The 17,455-nt window shown below is 49.9% G+C and overlaps 1 protein-coding gene across 2 annotated transcripts in view; it reads right to left on the reverse strand.

Annotated features, from left to right (window-relative positions):
- The window catches only part of TBC1D8 (TBC1 domain family member 8), a 107,655-nt gene that overhangs the window by 11,027 nt on the left and 79,173 nt on the right, over positions 1–17,455 (reverse strand). For both annotated transcript variants that reach the window (XM_012740467.3, XM_012740466.3), the window contains exons 6-15: positions 16,055–16,262; positions 14,104–14,298; positions 12,824–13,000; positions 11,296–11,446; positions 8,412–8,626; positions 7,044–7,161; positions 4,311–4,596; positions 3,457–3,586; positions 3,228–3,326; positions 2,548–2,616 (exon numbers count right to left, since the gene is read on the reverse strand). In XM_012740467.3, coding sequence (XP_012595921.1) covers positions 2,548–2,616; positions 3,228–3,326; positions 3,457–3,586; positions 4,311–4,596; positions 7,044–7,161; positions 8,412–8,626; positions 11,296–11,446; positions 12,824–13,000; positions 14,104–14,298; positions 16,055–16,262 — 1,648 coding nt within the window. The remainder of the gene's footprint in view (positions 1–2,547; positions 2,617–3,227; positions 3,327–3,456; positions 3,587–4,310; positions 4,597–7,043; positions 7,162–8,411; positions 8,627–11,295; positions 11,447–12,823; positions 13,001–14,103; positions 14,299–16,054; positions 16,263–17,455) is intronic.

A 17,455-nucleotide genomic window follows, 5' to 3' on the forward strand; every position in this document is an offset into this window, starting at 1 on the left:
GTGGGTGTTTGTATGTATATATTATATGCGTGTGTGTATCTACCAATAGTATGACGTAAGGGGGAATCAGGTAATATATTAACCACGTTATAAACAATAATTACCTGTACGAGGTAAGCTTATAGTAGCACAGGGTAAGGCCCTTTCATTTCTTCCTTAAAAGTTTTATTTTTTTAACTTTAAATTTTTTGTAGAGACAGGGTCTCACTATGTTCTCCAGGCCAGTCTTGAACTCTTGGTATCAAGCAATCCTCCCACCTTGGCCTCCCAAAGTGCTGGGATTACAGGGGTGAGCCACCATGCCGGCCTATTTTTCTTTTATTTATGGTAAAAGTATAATTTTATGTTTTTAATTAAACTTTGAAAACAAGTCTTAAGAAGAAAGCAAAATAATATTAACGAGACCAAGTGCTCTCTAAGGCATAGGAATCAGCAACAGTAGATGAATTCAGTAAGAACATGTCTGTGGAATCCATAAGGCGCCATTTCAGGTCCTGGGTGTCTCCAGGAGTAGCTTTGGGGACCAAGTCTATATTTATACTGTTCACATTCTATTTGAAAGAGAAGGAGATGTCACAAATCTGAATTTATGTAATTTAAAGGGCTGCTTTAAACTAGCAATAAATTTCATTAAGTACCAACCACACTGTTCATCTTTAATGGGAAGAGTATTTAAAGAAGCCAGTTAGAGCTGTAGTACTATGTCCTGCTGACATAGAGAACAGCCATGCCTGCACATTCCAGGTTTAGGGAAGGATGGAATGAACTGGAGGAATGGACTCCTTATGAAGAACCTATCACATATTTATATTAATAAAACACTATAGGGGTTTTTCTATATGGCCCTTTCTCATGAGAAAATGAAATTTTGATTCAAGAGACAGGAGGTGCCTCTAAATATTCCTTCCTATGAAACATGAACCATGTGGTTGGTACTTAATAAAATTGTTTTTTTTTGTTGTTTTTTTTTTGAGACAGACTCTCACTTTGTTGCCCAGGCTAGATTGAGTGCTGTGGCATCAGCCTAGCTCACAGCAACCTCAAACTCCTGGGCTCAAGCGATCCTCCTGCCTTAGCCTTCCGAGTAGCTGGGATTACAGGCATGTGCCACGATGCCCGGCTAATTTTTTCTATATATTTTTAGTTGACCAATTAATTTCTTTCTATTTTTAGTAGAGACGGGGTCTCGCTCTTACTCAGACTGGTTTCAAACTCCTGACCTTGAGCAATCTGCCCACCTTGGCCTCCCAGAGAGCTAGGATTACAGGCGTGAGCCACCACGCATGGCCAATAAAATTCATTTTTATTGTTAATTTAAAGCCAACCATTAAATTACATAAATTCATATTTGTGATGTCTCCTGTTCTCTCAACTTGAGAAAAATTAGCCCTAAATAAATAAAAGTTAAAAATAATAAAACAAAGCAACATATCATTTGTTTCCCTGCTTTTATGTTTCTAGTATTCCCTGTTTTCCCTTCTTGAAAGCCAAAGAGAGGTTGGGGGTTGGAACACCAAGTAACCTTTGACTTTGTATGTTGTCTTCATGCAACAAAGGAAACAATAAAACTTGCACACGCACACAGGCAATGTTTATGGGAGGCGAGGACCTGCTAGCGCTCACCACACATCCTGCTCATTAGGAGTGGGGCTGCCAGGAACCTGCTAACCCACACCAAGCCACTGCAGTGACTCCTGGGACAGGCCCGAACCAGGCACACGAAGGCAACCAGGCCAGGCCTGCTCTGTGCACTGTGCTTCCTCCCCACCCTCTGGCAGGGTGGCAAGAGGGGATGATTGTGTCCACCTCTCCTCTTCATTTTCGTTTACTGTTTTGAGCCAGAAAACTTCCAGTGAGGTGCCTGAAGTGGCTCTTTACAGAATGATTTAAGTAGCTAAACCTAGACCTCCATGTAGATATCCAAATATTTGTAATCTGCTTTACTGTGTTAAGTGTTACCAATGTGATAGATCAGAGTTATCCAAAAATGACTGAGACTACATGGTAACACGGGAGAGTGTCAATAACAGCACTGAGGAAAAATACAACATCAACTAGCATGCACAGCCACCACACGAATACAAAAATATGCATACGTGTATCTTGGAGTACGCGTGTATTGTGGGCTGGGATCACACGTAATTAAAAAGTATACCAGCGGATGATTCCAACAAGGGTCGCTGTTTCATCTCCCACAGAGTAGGAACCCAGAGCTCATCAGGACAGCAGGGAGCAGTGACCTCCCAGCAGAGGCCAGTAGCCTCAGCACCGGAGCCATGCCAGGCTGCAGGGCCGCCCAGGAGCACCCCAGCTCCCTTCTCCCAGATGCCAAGCGGGGCGCCTGGCTGCAGAGCCGAGGGGGAGGGAGAGAGGTTCTGGGTGGAAGCAAGTGGGTGAGGTTAAGACAGAGCTGGCAGGCAGGGCAGCTCCAGCCTCTGCAACCCAGAACAGGCACATGGCAGAGCCCGTGGAGGCCACACTCACCCCAGGCAGGCTGGCCACAGTGGCTTGGGCCAGCACCTCCCTCATCTTCCCAGATTTTCATACCTTGAATAAGTCATAGAGTTCCTCTAGGTCCTCAGGAAGAATTGACACATCCGGGATAACAACTCGGAGCTTAAGGAAAGAATAAACAGTGATGGAGAGAATTCTAAGCCTGCAAACCCTGGAGACCCTAGAGGGAGGCGAGGACACCCCTCCTGGTGAGGAGCAAGGACCCGTGTTCCCCGCTTCCCTCGTGCAATGGCCCCTGCATGTGACATAAAGACTACTCTCCAGTATCTTTCTCTGGTATGTCACCCTCAACCTCTTTCCAAGTCACACAGCAGTGCCTCGGGACAAATGCAGTAACCTCCGATAGAAGCTAAGAAGCTGGCAGAGCTACAGCTAGGGGGAAACAGGGAGAGCCTTCTGAACAGACCTAGCCCTCGCTGCAGGCCATCTGTGCCGGGCACTTGACACACCACACCTCATTAGTCTTGCACGGTGGGGGCTGTTACCCCCATTGCACATATGGAGAAACCGAGACTCATGGTGGTTAATACGCTCACAATCTGATTCCAAAAACCCTTGCATTATATCCACCCTACGTCACCCCTACTAAGTCAATGCAAAAAAAGAAAAAAAAAAAAAGCTGACATTCTTATGTCATGTGACCAAAAGGGACATGCACTCCTGGATCAGCTCCTGAATTCCGTGAGCACCGCTGCGAGGCGTCCTCTACTCACCACGTTCTGCTTTGTGGTGTCCTCGTGGCCTTGCAGGACCCTGATCCTGTGCTTATACCGCAGGTGCTCGATCTGTTCCACAGACTGGTCTCCAAATTTCTGCAGGGAAACGGGACCACTCGCTCACAGGGGCCCCTGCTCTGTCCAAGCAGAGGAAATAGAAGGTGGCCAGGAAACCTCCCTCTGCATCCATCGCTTAAGAGAGTGAGGGGCCGGGGGCCCCCCTTACCTCGTAGGAGTCCCGGATCAGGTCAGCAATGTCTGTCACAGGGTAGGGCTCCTGGTCGTCGGAGAAAAATGCATGGTGGCTGCCAATTGGTGGCCCCGGGCTATCCTCATTCTTGATGTGATCTAGAAACCTGAGCACACCACCCTGTCAAAGCCCAGGATCCCCATCGACACCCACCAGCTTCACAGGGCATTAAACACGCCTGGGCACCTGCAAACACCAACACTGGGAGGAGGGCAAGACTGCTGAGAAAAAATGACAGACGGCCATAAAGCCAGGTGTGTCTTTTGGATCCCATGTGTGGGTTTCCAGGGGCATGAAACCCTCCAGTGAAGTAAGCACAAAATTCTGTGCACACATGCCAACTTTAAGCTTCCATGCTATTCTGAAAGAGAATGCCCTCTCTTTAGACGTCATTCAAGTCGCCCTCAGCTCCCAGAGAGGCTGGTTTTAGTGCTCATCCTAGCGTGACTTCTCCTTCACTGCAGCTCACCATCCCTACACATAAAATGTCTGAACCCCCAGCTGGCTGCCTGAGACTCACGTTGCATGGTGTCCCCTCAGCCTTGTTCAAGGCGACTGTGAGTCCATCTAGCTGCAAGGTATTCAGGCTTCTAAGAGAAAAGCATGTATAATAGCCTTCCTCTTCCTGGACCCTCTCACCCACCCCCATAGCGGCCTGGCTCTGGGGGAGCCACAGGGTGACAACAGCTGGCGAGAGGCAGCGTGGAACAGAAAACTGCCGCAGCAATGGCACGGCGGGGCACCTGCAGCTGCCTCCTCCTGCGGCCTTCCAGAGTCCCAGCTGCCTCCTTCGTCCCCAGGTAGCCACGGAAGCACGTGGCAGAGCCCACCTGCTGAGGACCATCAAGGCCTGGCCATCGTCCTTGCTGCCACACAGCTCCTCGGCGTTGGCCTCCAGCACAGCCAGCCCCAGCTGGAAGATGGCTTTGATCCCGTCGTAGAAGAAACAATCTACGACATTCACCGCGCTCTCCAGAGGCATGATGCTGAGGAACAGAGTCAGAAACCACGAGAGAGAGATGGACGCCAGGGCTGAGAGGTCGTTCATGTGCTCCGCCAGCTCCGGGAGGTGGTCCTTGATGAGCTCCTCGAAGACAGACTGGTCCACCTGCGCCCCTGGAAAAGGAAGGCCGCGGAGCACACTGGTTGGGACAAGATTCAAGTTAGAATTAAAATTACTCTGATGTAACCAGGACAATGAAACAAAATTTGAGTCCAGAAAGGTACTCACACCTTAGTTCATTGATTTTTGACATTGTGACCAAAGCAATTCAATGGGTAAACGATATGCTTTCCAAAATACAGTGCCCAAGCACCCAGATATTGGCACGGGACGGGGGGAGGAGGGGGAAAGAAACCCAAACCCTATCTCACACTATATAGAGAAACATATTTTAAATGCATTATTGACCTAAATATAAAAGCTAATACTATAAACAACTTCTAGAAGAAAATATAGGCAAACGGCAAAATTTCTTGGGACATAAAAAGTACTAAGTGTAGAAAATATTGCAAACTGAACTTCATCAAGAACTGCTGTTCTTCGAAAGACACCACTAATAAAATGAAAATGCAAGCTTCAAGCTTGGAGAAAATATTTACAATGCATATATTGACAAAAGTCTGTTATTCAAGATAAGGAACTCCTATGACTTAATAAGAAAGCAACAACCAATTTTTCTCGAATAGGCTAACAATCTAAACAGACACTCAAATGAGATGATAAACAAATGGTCAGCATGCATAGAGAAGTATGCTCAATATCATTAATCACCAGAGAAATGTAATTTAAAACCACCATGATGTATATTATTTCTTATCCACTAGAATGGCTAAAATTAAAAAGACAATACCAAGTGTTGCCAAGGATGTGGAGCAACTGGAACTCTCATACACTTCTGGTATGAGATATATAAATACATTACATCCACTTTGGAAAACTGACAGAGTTTCCTTTTAAGTCATATATCTGACCTATGACCCAGCAATTCTACTCCTAGGTAAATACCCAACAAAAATGACAGTATATATTCCCCGAAACACCTCTATGTGAATGTTCATTGGTACTTTATCACATCCCAAAACTGGAAATAACTCGAATGCCCATCAACAGGTATTGGACAAGCAGATGCTGGTGTGAATGCACAGCAAACTACTGCTCAGCAACAGAGAGGGGCAGACTACTGCTGCACCCGCAGCGTGGATGCCTCTCACAGTTGTGACGTTGTGTGAAGGAAGCCAGACACAAAGCACTATAGTCTCTATCGCCACATTTACACAATGTTCAAGAGTATGCCACGTTAATCTATGACGACAGAAATCAGTGCCAAGTGCTGCCCATGGCAGGGAAAGGGCAGAAGGGAACTTTCTGATGGAAATGTTCCAAATGTTCCATCCGGTCGGGAGGTGGTGATCACCCACTATCACGGAGGGTCTAGGTGGTCACTGCTGAGTATGAGCTGTCACACCGCAACACTCATCAAACGGTGGCTTTGACAATGGCCTAGACAACATGCTTCTTGGTGACACCCAGGTTCTGATTCTTTCTTGCTACTGTGGACCTTGCGCCACCTCCCACAACAAAGTGAGAAGGGAAGGGAGCCCGTGAACCCCTGTCCAGGAGGCACAAAGTTGTCACTGCCATCCCAGCCAACCACACCCACCCGCCAGCCCCTCCTCCTTCCTCCCAGTGGTCAAAACATCCTCCAAGTCTTAGGACACAGCCCTTCAAAAGCACCTTCTTCCTGCCTTGCCCACTACATCCAGTCAGTTGCCAAATTCTGTCCCACATTGGTTCTTGTGTTTCTGTTCCCACGCCACCACCCTAATTTTAGGCTGCCTCTCTCTCTCATCAGGATTACTAAAAAGTGTCGTTAGGAGGATCCCCAACCCAAGGTAACTTTTGTATTGTTTTCTCCACTAGGAGGCTGCGGGAGCACAGAGGAAGTGCATGTTCAAATCTCAACCACAGAGGCACTGGTGCAGGAGCTGTAGGTTTACCCAGAGCCCAGAAAGCAACAAATGTGCATTCCTACGATCTCATGATGGAAGTGGGGGGCTCCTCCATATCTCCTTTAATTGACGGTGTAGGCCTCGAGGGTCTCCAGCATCGAACCACCCACCTTCCGTAGCGACACAAAAGCTCCCTGGGCTACCAAGAAGAATCCCACCCCACTGACCCCCTTCCAGGCCATGGCATCAGTGGTTTCACTCTGGCTTTCACTTTTTGACTTGTCTCTTGGACCTGGAAATCTTCCTGCCCTTCTTATAAGTTTGGCTGTTTATCTAAAATCATTTGCTTGTTTGGTTGTTTTCAATCCAAAATCTGTAAGGTGTGTAGCAGGGCTGTACTTGGGTTACCTTGGCCCACCATATGGCCAGAACTGAGCAGAGAATTACAGTACCCAAGTTAGGTTTTGCAAAGTCAAGAGTCAAACCATGCTTGCGGAGAGACTAGCTCAGTGGTACCGAGGGATGTTACACATAGAACTGATAGTACATGTCTCGCGCAGGCCTTATCACTATTTCCCAGACACAGAAGAGGAGGAAGGGAGGTGGTTTACCGATCACCCGGTGGTTGAAGTAATCGGGCAACATCCGCTCACACACGGCGACCAGCAACCAAAAGGCTTCCTCCTCCTTGGCGTACAGCAGCAACACGGAGGTCAGGATGTTCATGGACTGCTCGGGGGTCAGACAAGGGACAGTTACCAGCCAGCCCACCTCATGCCACAGAGGCATTAAAAACACACAAGCCTAAACGATCCACAAAAGTAAAGATTTTATAAGTGAGAAGTCCAGCATACCCCAACCAGACTTGGGAAGTGGGATGACCATGACCCCAACCTAGTCCTCACAAGACACACCTGTCTTTACAACTGGGCACCCTTCAGTCTCCGTCTAGTAATGTGGGATTCAGCCATGGTGCAAATCTCAGGCTCGGATCAAATCCAGCTACTCCCTGTATACGCACACACACCCCCCTCTATTCGCCCATTGATTCTGCTTCCTCATAGGAAAGCAAAGTTTGGATCCTTAGATGTTTAAATGTCAGAAGCTTCACTGAGCCAGTCTTGTGTTAGTTAAAACAGCAGCAGCAAATACCAGAGTTTCATTTTGTTTTTGTGGACCACGCCCCTCAAGTCAGGACGGCTCAGTGGACATCATCCTTTTTTTTTTGAGACAGAGTCTCACTCTGTTGCCCAGACTAGAGTGCTGTGGCATCAGCCAAGCTCACAGCAACCTTAAACTCCTGGGTTCAAGCGATCCTCCTGCCTCAGCCTCCAGAGTAGCTGGGACTACAGGCACGCGCCACTATGCTCAGCTAATTTTTTCTGTATATTTTTAGTTGGCCAGTTAATTTCTTTCTATTTTTAGTAGAGACGGGGTCTCACTCTTGCTCAGGCTGGTTTTGAACTCCTGACCTTGAGCGATCCTCCTGCCTGGGCCTCCCAGAGTGCTAGGATTACAGGCGTGAGCCACCGCGCCTGGCCCAGAGGATGTCATCTTACCTCCTGAAGGAAACAGATCAGCTCTGATCATCTTTTTCCTCCCCAAGCAGCACTGCCATTTTAAATAACCCCCGTGATCCCTGCCAAGGTCTGGAAGCCCTACACATCCCATCCTGCGTCTGAGCTCGAGAGGGGCAGTGAAGCCCGAAATCTGCCCTGCTGCTCCTACACCATCACTCTGCATGGACACTCTGCTCTTTTCAGGCACTAGGTAAACTTTTAAATCTCAAATGATCAGCCTGTTTGACGATCTGAAGATGATTTCCTCTGGCCCTTATTCGACATGTGCTTTCGGGGAAAGGAGTGAGCACGGTGCCTTCACACGACAGCTCTCCCTCGGGGCCTGGGCACAGAACCAGGTGCCCAGAGGGTGAACTCGAGGCACAGAGTGGGGGTCCCCGCGCCTGGTGCACGCTTCACCTGGCAGTATCCGATCTTGGGGTTCCGGTGGGCATAGGCTGTCAGGACCCTCCTCAAGGCAGCGATCCCCGTTTCGTTCTGGAAGGCGGGGTGCTCGGGCAGGGAGCGGTGCAGGTCCCGTTCTATCTCCTCGGTCACCAGGCAGCATTTCCCCAGGGACTCCTCCACCAGATTCCCGTAGTAGCCGGGGTGCGCGGCGAGATCCGTCACGGCATCTGGGTTTGAAAGGCACTGTTTCAAGGGGGAGTGATTACCAGGGTAGTGTCACTAAGGGGAGGGGGCCCGGCCTGTCAGGGGACCCCACGGAGTCATGTCACTTATTGAAGGACATAAAATATGTGGGGAACACACGCCACCAAAAGGAATTCATTTCTGCCGCGTGGCCTAGTCCGAGAAACAGAAAAGAGAAAGGAAAAAAAAGAAATGAGGTCCCTTTTCTAAAAATGACCTTATAGAGAGAGGGAGGGAAAAAGCTCATAATAACAATAATTGTATTAATAGGTTTTTAGTAAGCTGCATTCCCTAGCAACAGGAGGAGCACACACACATATACACACACACACAACGTTCGTGAATTAATTCAACAAGAAATCGCACGGAGTGCCTATGTGTGAAGCACGGAGAGAAGGACCAGCTGTGAAGCAGCAAAGCCGACAGCTACAGAGGGGCCAACCCAGAACTCTGGAGGTCAGGTTCAAGATGCACGGACCACAGCAGGAGGACCAAGCTCGGAAAATTCCTCGCCAGCCGCCCACCGCCAGAGCCACTGCCCGGGCCTCTACCAGGCAGGCACAATGGGGGGATGGAGGCAGGAGCACCAGGCGAGGACTCTACTGCGCTCGTCAGCCAGCACTGGGCGTCCCTGGGCTCGGGCTCAGCCCTCCCTGGGGCTGGCAGTGAGGCAGGGCCAAGGACAGCAGGGAGCAGAAGGGGGCCCAATTCTGCCTTTAACCACTCGTCAACGTTTTGAGTCTCTCCTGGGTGTACTAAAACACCCTCCTCGGCTGTCCAGCCTGCAGTCACTGCCTGTGCCCCCCATGTGCTCTGCTGTACAGTCGCTGTGGCATCCACGTGTGACAACCAGCGTTTACAAGCTGTTGCTTGTTCAGCAACAGCTTAAACATGACAGTGAGCTTCCTGTCAACAAAGGATATTCTCACTCACTGGGAAAGACAGTCCTGTATAAACTCAGGATCACACAGTCCAACGTGGAAATACGAAAACACGGACCTACGTGAAAAGCGTGTGCGTGTACGTATGACAAGGATCTAGAAGACTGTAGGCCGAGGGTGACGGGAGTCACCTCTAGGACGATGAGAAATGTTACTTTCTTTGCTTGCCCCTCCATGCTCTCGTTTTCCAACTATGAATATACGTATTTTTATCATGTACAAAAATACAGAAGAAGCCGGGCACAGTGGCTCACATCTGTAATCCTGGCACTCTGGGAGGCTGAGAGGTGGGTGGATCGTTTGAGCTCAGGAGTTTGAGACCAGCCTGAGCAAGAGCAAGACACCATCTCCACCAAAAAAATAGAAAGAAATTAGCTGAACAACTAAAAAAATTTATAGAAAAAATTAGCCAGGTATGGTGTCACATGCCTGTAGTCCCAGCAATTTGGGAGGCTGAGGCAGGAGGATCACTTGAGCTCAAGAGTTTGAGGTTGCTGTGAGCCACGCTGATGCCAGGGCACTCTAGCCCAGGCAACAGAGTGAGACTGTCTCAAAAAAAAAAAAAAACGAAGAAGAAAACAAAAATACAGAAGACAATTTTAATTTTAAAAAAGAGGTGCTTTGATGGTGTGTCTCTGGTAGGTGGCGGGTCCCTCTGCTCGGCGCCCAACGGCGCGAGACGCCGATGCCACTGGGTATGTGGGAAGCACGAAATCCATGTCTGGGCATCTCGGGCAGGAAAGCGGAGACGTGGGGTTGTTTCGGGGGTGGACAAGGAGGAAAGAGGAGAGGAAGAAGGGAGGGCTGAGGAACCAGCAAGAGGTTGGCAGGAGGTAGGACGACGGAATGTTCTCATCCAGGAGGAGTGCGCAGGGAGGGGACAGGCATGCGACGCAGGCTCAGCCTCTGGGAGCCTCGCTGCTGGCCACGGGGTCATCTAGGGAGGGGACCCCTCACCACACCTCCCCCACAGCACCCCGAAATGAGCAGTGAAATCACACTGCCGGGTGGCAGGGGCCTTCCCTCCCCACCCCCGGGGTTCCCAGCTCCTCCGCCAGGCAGGACCCAACGCTCACAGGCCACGGGGAGAGACAGACACCGCCCACTCAGAAGTCTCGGGAAGCCTGGCCCCATCAGCAAACTGGTGAGGGGCCCTCAGATGCCACCCAACAGTGGCAGAGGAGTTTCCTGCCACCGAATGGGCCGGCAGTGGAGGAGGACGGAACGGAATGGGAGAGAAGTCGGCAGTTTTGTCTCTGTGGCCGCCCCTCGTCTTCAAGGAAAAAGGCCCCGTGGAGCTACGCTTTTGAGGGCTGTGTTTCGACACGCGGTCAGCTACGTCTGAGGGATGATCATCACCTCTGTCTAGTCCGTCTCAGAAGGCACATTTTATAAAGACGCTTCACTGCCAGAGAATTCTGAGCTCTGCACAGACACTCATAAAGTCGTTTTTAAAGGGAGGGAGATCACCTGGCCCAGGCGTCACACTCACTGAGCAGCCCCCAGGGGCCCCAGGCCACCCGACTGGGGCCCCACGGCAGCACAGTGAGTGCTCCCCACGGCTCTGGTTCCCAATTCACAGGAACGGTCCAGAGATGGATGCCTTCGTCAGCACGCGCGCACACACACACGCCGCTCAGGTTAGGGCTTGTTCCTGCACCCACTCCAAAAAATAACAACATTTGGCCTAAAAAAACCGGAGAAACACTTGCCTGAGAAAAGGAGCCAAAGTCTTCCACGTAAAGATTCAGGGATCCCCATGGCTACGAGCTTCCGAATCTTCTCTGTGCGAAACATGCACACGGTCCTGCCGTACTCTGCAAAGTGGTCGTTCCACAGACTGACTTTTATCTGCTCTCTGGACTGGAAACGGAAATATTCCTAATGTACAAAGCAGCCCGGCCTCGCCTGCCCCCGGAGTTGATGCATGACCCATAACAGAGGAAGTGCTGCCTCTGTGAACAGAAAGGCCTCTGGTGACAGGCCACGACACCTGTATTCACACAGAGCAAACAGTTCTGAACCCTTAAGTAGGCACAGAGGATGCAAAGCTGGATGACACAGAACACCAGCCCCCCAGGAGCTCAGAGCCCAGCGGGAGCATTCACAGAAATAAAATGCAATTTCCTTGGCAAGGCTGATAATAAGAGTATGTCAGTCCAAATACTAAAGTAGCCCAAATTGGGTGGGAGGACGGAAGGGGGCGGGGGGCACACGGGCACATCAGTGGAAGCTTCCTCAGGATGTCACTGCCAAGGCAGCTACTAAAACCCAGGTCAGCTCAGAGGGCAAAGGGGAACGAGAGGGCATCGCAATTTGTACTGAGCTTCCTGACAGCCAAAGGGAAAACCGAAACCTGAAAAAATTATTGTTCTCATTAGCAGAAATGAGAAAGATAGCATTTCTCTAGGCAACCGACTTTATCCCTAGATGGCAGGAATGTCTGGTGCCTTTAAACAAGAGATTTATATTTGCTTTTAATTATCTGTATTCTCCAGGTATGGGAGACATAAATACACACATTCAATATTCTCATGAATTTAGTCAATAAGAGTTAATTATGCATCTATATGCGTAAAGCCATGTGAGAAGAATTGGTTTTGGATAAATAAAGCTAATAATTGATCTATAGGAGCCATTAAGCAACCAAAAATAAGCTTGGGGCAATAATATTAAAAGCCACTGGCTGGTACTCATGGTACAACATAGCATCCCACCTGCTATGGCTCTATTTCAAAGTATAATTTCCAGTCGCTTTACCCGACTGTATGCGACATTTGCCTCAAATTCTCCTTACGAAGAAGAAAACTGTAAGTAAATATGGCAAAAGTATTTTCAGTAAAACTAGAAGACAGGTGACCTTTTGTCCCAGAGACAAAAAAAAAAGGAGACAGACTTGTCCTGTACCTGGAAAGCACACAGGGCCCCACTGTGGGGTCCTAGGGCCACGCAGCCAAGAGCAGTACAAGAGCCACTGCAGGGCAGGTGGGGAGGACAGCCCCCTTTGTCCTCTGACCAGGTCAGCAGACCCCTTCCGCTTGTCACCAGTGAGGACAAGAGGGAAGAGGAACTGTAGCTCCCCAAGGTCACCTGGCAACCTGTGCCAACCGATCTCCCGGGGCCCTACGGAGCTGGCGTGAACAGGTGCCAACGTCCCACAGCGGGTCAGACATCCTGGCAACCACCCACGCCCATGGCTCCACTCTGGGGGGCCGGCAAGGGCAGAGCCGCCTCACCCACCATTCGGGAGTCGGGACTCTGGCCACCCGACTGCTGGAAGACGGTGACCAGGGCATCGGGGTGCAGCAGCGGGCTCTTCTCGTTGCCACTCTCCTCACTGTTTTGAGACGACACCATTTCAAGATCCCCAAACCTGTGGTCACTGCATATGCTTGCTGAATAAAACACAGGTGAAGTCTGCGAAAGAAGGAAAAGAGGGAAAGGGAAGAGGAAGGAAGGAAGGGAGGGAGGGAGGGAGGAAGGTAGGAAGGAGAGGAGAGGAGAGGAGAGGAGAGGAGAGGAGAGGAGAGGAGAGGAGAGGAGAGGAGAGGAGAGGAGAGGAGAGGAGAGGAGAGGAGAAGGGGGAAGGGGGAAGGGGGGAAGGGGAAAGGGGGAAGGGGGGAAGGGGGGAAGGGGGGAAGGGGGGAAGGGGGGAAGGGGGGAAGGGGGGAAGGGGGAAGGGGGAAGGGGGAAGGGGGAAGGGGGAAGGGAAGGGAAGGGAAGGGAAAGGAAAAGGAAAAGGAAAAGGAAAAGGAAAAGAAGAGAGAGAGAGAGAAAGAAGAAAGTCGTTGCTTTAATCACGGGACAGTCTCTGTGTTGCCTTTGGCTACACAAGCATAACAGACTTAAACTACTCAAGGGGGAACACTGACTATCAAACCCAACAGGATTCCATCCTCAGGAAGAAATGGCCCCACAGTGTTCTCCCGGGGGTGGGGGGGCTAGTACGGCTCCCAGGGCTGGGTCCCCAGGCAACTCCTCGTGGGCAGCCTCGGCCTCCCCTCAGCTTCTGGGGCTGGGGACGACCACCTTGAGAACACAGGTCTAGGGACAGAGAGAGGCTGCATCTCCTTTTCTCCCCATCACTGCATAAGAGTGAAACGAGTCGAGAAAGAGGACGAGGGATGGGAAGAACAGCAGGGTAGGCCCCTGCAGCCCAACCTAAAGGATGATGAAGCTTCTCTTTCGGCAGGCTACAGCTGCCCTGAATGACGTCATCCCCTTGGGCCTCAGGGGCAGGAGCTGTCAACCCCTCTAAGCTGTGCAGAGGGTGTCACAGGTCACCTCCTCCAAGCTGTGGGGCGGTTCCTCAGCACCTCCCCTGCTCTGCGCAACACACCTGCGCAGGACGCCCAGTGTATCAGACATGATGCCAGGCGAGACACAGCCCAGCGGCCCCTGCCATCGTCTTCTCCCGGGTGAACCTCCTCGTCTGCACCCCCTTTGGAGACCACCGCCCCAGACACGGTCAGAAAAGGGATTCTCGGCACATGAAATCTCAGTGTTTCTAAGGGCCATACCACGTCGTCATTTGTGGAGGTGTCATAGTGCACGGGGTGGTTGGCGTGGACCTGCTTCAGCCTCGCGAGCAGACCCTCCACCAGGCGGTCTCTGTCCTTGAGCTCGATGAACTGGAAGGCCATCTTGCTCCTGATGCTGACGATGATGGGGTGAGGGAGCAGGCTCGTGTCCTCCATCTGCTCAATGCTCACCACCTGTTGCCAAGACAGGGTGGCAAGGCAGGAAGGTCGGTCAGAAACTAACCCAAGACAGAAGGCAGAACCAAACAGCTGCAGGAAGAAACTGATGCCAGGCCGGGCCGCGGTGGCTCACGCCTGTCATCCCAGCACTCTGGAAGGCCGAGGCAAGAGGATCACTCAAAGTCAGGAGTTCGAGACCAGCCTGAGCAAGAGTGAGACCCCGTCTCTACTAAAAATAGAAAGAAATTAATTGGCCAACTAAAAATATATAGAAGAAATTAGCCAGGCATGGTGGTGCATGCCTATAGTCCCAGCTATTCGTGAGGCTGAGGCAGAAGGATGGCTTGAGCCCAGAGTTTGAGGTTGCTGTGAGCTAGGCTGATGCCACGGCACTCTAGCCCAGGCAACAGAGCAAGACTCTGTCTCAAATAAAAAAAAAAAAAAAAAAAGAAAAGAAACTAATGCCAAAGTTAGAAAGCGTACACAGTGGCATTATTCACCATTGTCAAAGCAGGAAGAAGCCCGAGCGTCCATCGACAGATGAACACATAATAAAATGCCGTCTATCCATAAGGTGGAATATTACTCAGCCTTAAAAAAAGAAGCAAATTCTGACACATGCTACAACATGGATAAGCCTTGAGGACATTATGCTAAGTGAAATAAACCAGCCACAAGGGCAAATATTGTTATATGAGGTACCTAGAGTAGTCAAATTCACAGACAGAAAGTAGAATAGGGGTTGACAGGGGTTGAGGGAAGAGGAGGGGAGCTGTAGTTTAATGGGTGCCTCTTCAGTTTGGGAAGACAAAAAAGTTCTGCAGGATGGATGGTGGCGGTGGCGACGCAGCAATGTGAATGCACTTAATGCCACTGAATCGTACACCTCCTATAATTAAACTGATCATTTTTTTTTATTATGTTTATATATGTCACCAGGTAGCTCCTGGACTTCCTGCTCCCCTGATAAATAAGAATATTTATAAAATGAAGACATCTGCTACAGAAAAATGACACGGAGGTAGGCAATCACATGAATAAAAGAGTTCTGGATTTTTTCAGAGAGCAGTACAATACTCAGGACCTATCTTACAAGGAGGAGTCTGGAGTCTCCATGTGTGGCAGAGTTGTGGGTACTGGCTCAGCAGGGGTGCCTTGACACCAAAGGACTGAGACGCTCAGACCTAGAAGTAGAGGCAGGTTTCCCCCGTTTCCAAGAGGAGAATCATAGAATTTTATAGGGGGAAGGGATCTGAGCCATATTAGAGAAAGTATTTTAAAATGTTTAACTGAAGTTCTAAGAGACAAGCCAAGCAATTTACCATTTATTTTCAAAAGGTGGTGCTTTTTGTAGATCGTCTTTCTTTTTTTCTTTCTTTCTTTCTTTTTTTTTTTTTTTTTTTTGGTAGGTGAAAGGGGAGGATTCATTTCCAAGAGCTGCTGGGAAAGCTTTCATTTCTAGGCCTGCACTTTTTAATAACCGCTTTATCGATAACGTGGTGGGGGTAGAGGACCCCGTTTTCACCAGTCACTTCTAGGCAGATTTCGAGTTGCCATAGCAACAACAGGACAAGCAACCGGCCGGATGGGTAGTGGTCCAGTCCCGGCCGCGCTTGCCCTCGAGAAGCCCAGCCATCTAGTCGCCCATGTTTAGGCGGCAAAGCCATGTGCGGCCCGAACGCCCCCTCCCATGCTGCATCTGCCAGCCAGCAGCTGTGGGCTCAAAGGACGACAGGCTGCGGCCGGAAGCACCCCGGAGGGCGGCGTCTACCTCTCTGAGCGGCAGGACGACCTTACAGCAGCCGTCCTCTCTGCTGGCGAAGCAGATGTAGCTGTCGGAGGAGAACATCCGCCCCGCGGTGTGGCAGCGGCTGAACGGCGTCCAGAGGGAGCAGTCCACCACCGCGTGCAGCTGCTCCTGCCTCGGCAACCTGAAGAAAGCCCGGAAGAACTCATTCTGCGCTCTGGCTTCAAGGTCCCTGGGGAAGGAGGAGGAGAAGAAGAGGCAAGAGAGGTGAATGGGCACCTGGGATCGCGAAGGAAAACACTTTTCGATCCACTGGCACGCCCTGATACGCACTGAGGAGAATGCAGAAAGCAGGCGCGCGCCTCGGGGCCGCGCAAGCTTCACGCGCTCGGGCTGCGCGGCCGCCCTCGGGACAAACAAGCACAAGGGCAGAACGAGCTGCCTCTCTGCACGGACGGAGTTTAATGAACTCACGGACCAAAACAAGCCTTCCCTCCCGGTGTGAGTAGCACCGAGAATTCCCACAAAAGTAACTGCGTAAGAGAGTCCGAGTATCAAGAAGTCCAGCGAGAACAAGGGGTGGCGAGGCTGTGGGGAAAGTGGAAGCTTCAGACGCTGCGGGTGGGAATGGCACGTGATGCAATCTCGTCGCAAAACAGTCTCTCAGTACCTCAGAAGGCTAAAAGCGGTCTTACCACTTGACCGAGAAATCCCACTTCTAGGTGTATATACTCAGGAGAACTGAAAACGTGTCCACTCAAAAACTTGCTTGCCAACGTTTGGGGGATGGACACGCTTGAAGCTCGTACTCGAGGGGGGAGGGGAGGTACGGGCAATATATGCAACCTTAACATTTGTACCCCCATAATACGCTAAAATAAAAATAAAAAAATTTTAAACAAAAAAAAAAAAAAGAAAGATGCACCAAATGCGGGTAGATTTTCAACTGTAGAAAAGTATAATAATAAAGTTACAGTGAGAATTAAAAAAAAAAAATTTGCATGCCAATGTTCAAAGCAGCATTATTCATGATAACTAAAAGGGGGAAACAACCCAAACGTCCATAAACTGATAAATGGATAAACAAAATGTGGTATATCCACATAACAGAAAGTTATTCAGCCTTAAAAAAGGAATGAAGTGCTGATGGATGGCTACGCCACAGGTGAACCCTGAAAACATTATGTGGAGTAAAATAAACCAAACACAAAAAGACTACATATTGCCTGATGCAATGTATATGACATGTCCAGAACAGGCAAATTTACAGACATAAAATGATTAGTGACTGCTCAGGGACTGGGGGAAGAGGGAGAAATGGGTAGCGACTGCTCGTAAGTACGGGGTTTCTTTCGTGAATGACGTGATGTCCTAAAATGGATTGTACTGACGGTTGACAACTCTGAATATACAGTAGTAAAAACC

This window comes from Microcebus murinus, chromosome 3 (genome assembly GCF_040939455.1).
Source record: "Microcebus murinus isolate Inina chromosome 3, M.murinus_Inina_mat1.0, whole genome shotgun sequence".
NCBI lineage: Eukaryota > Metazoa > Chordata > Mammalia > Primates > Cheirogaleidae > Microcebus > Microcebus murinus.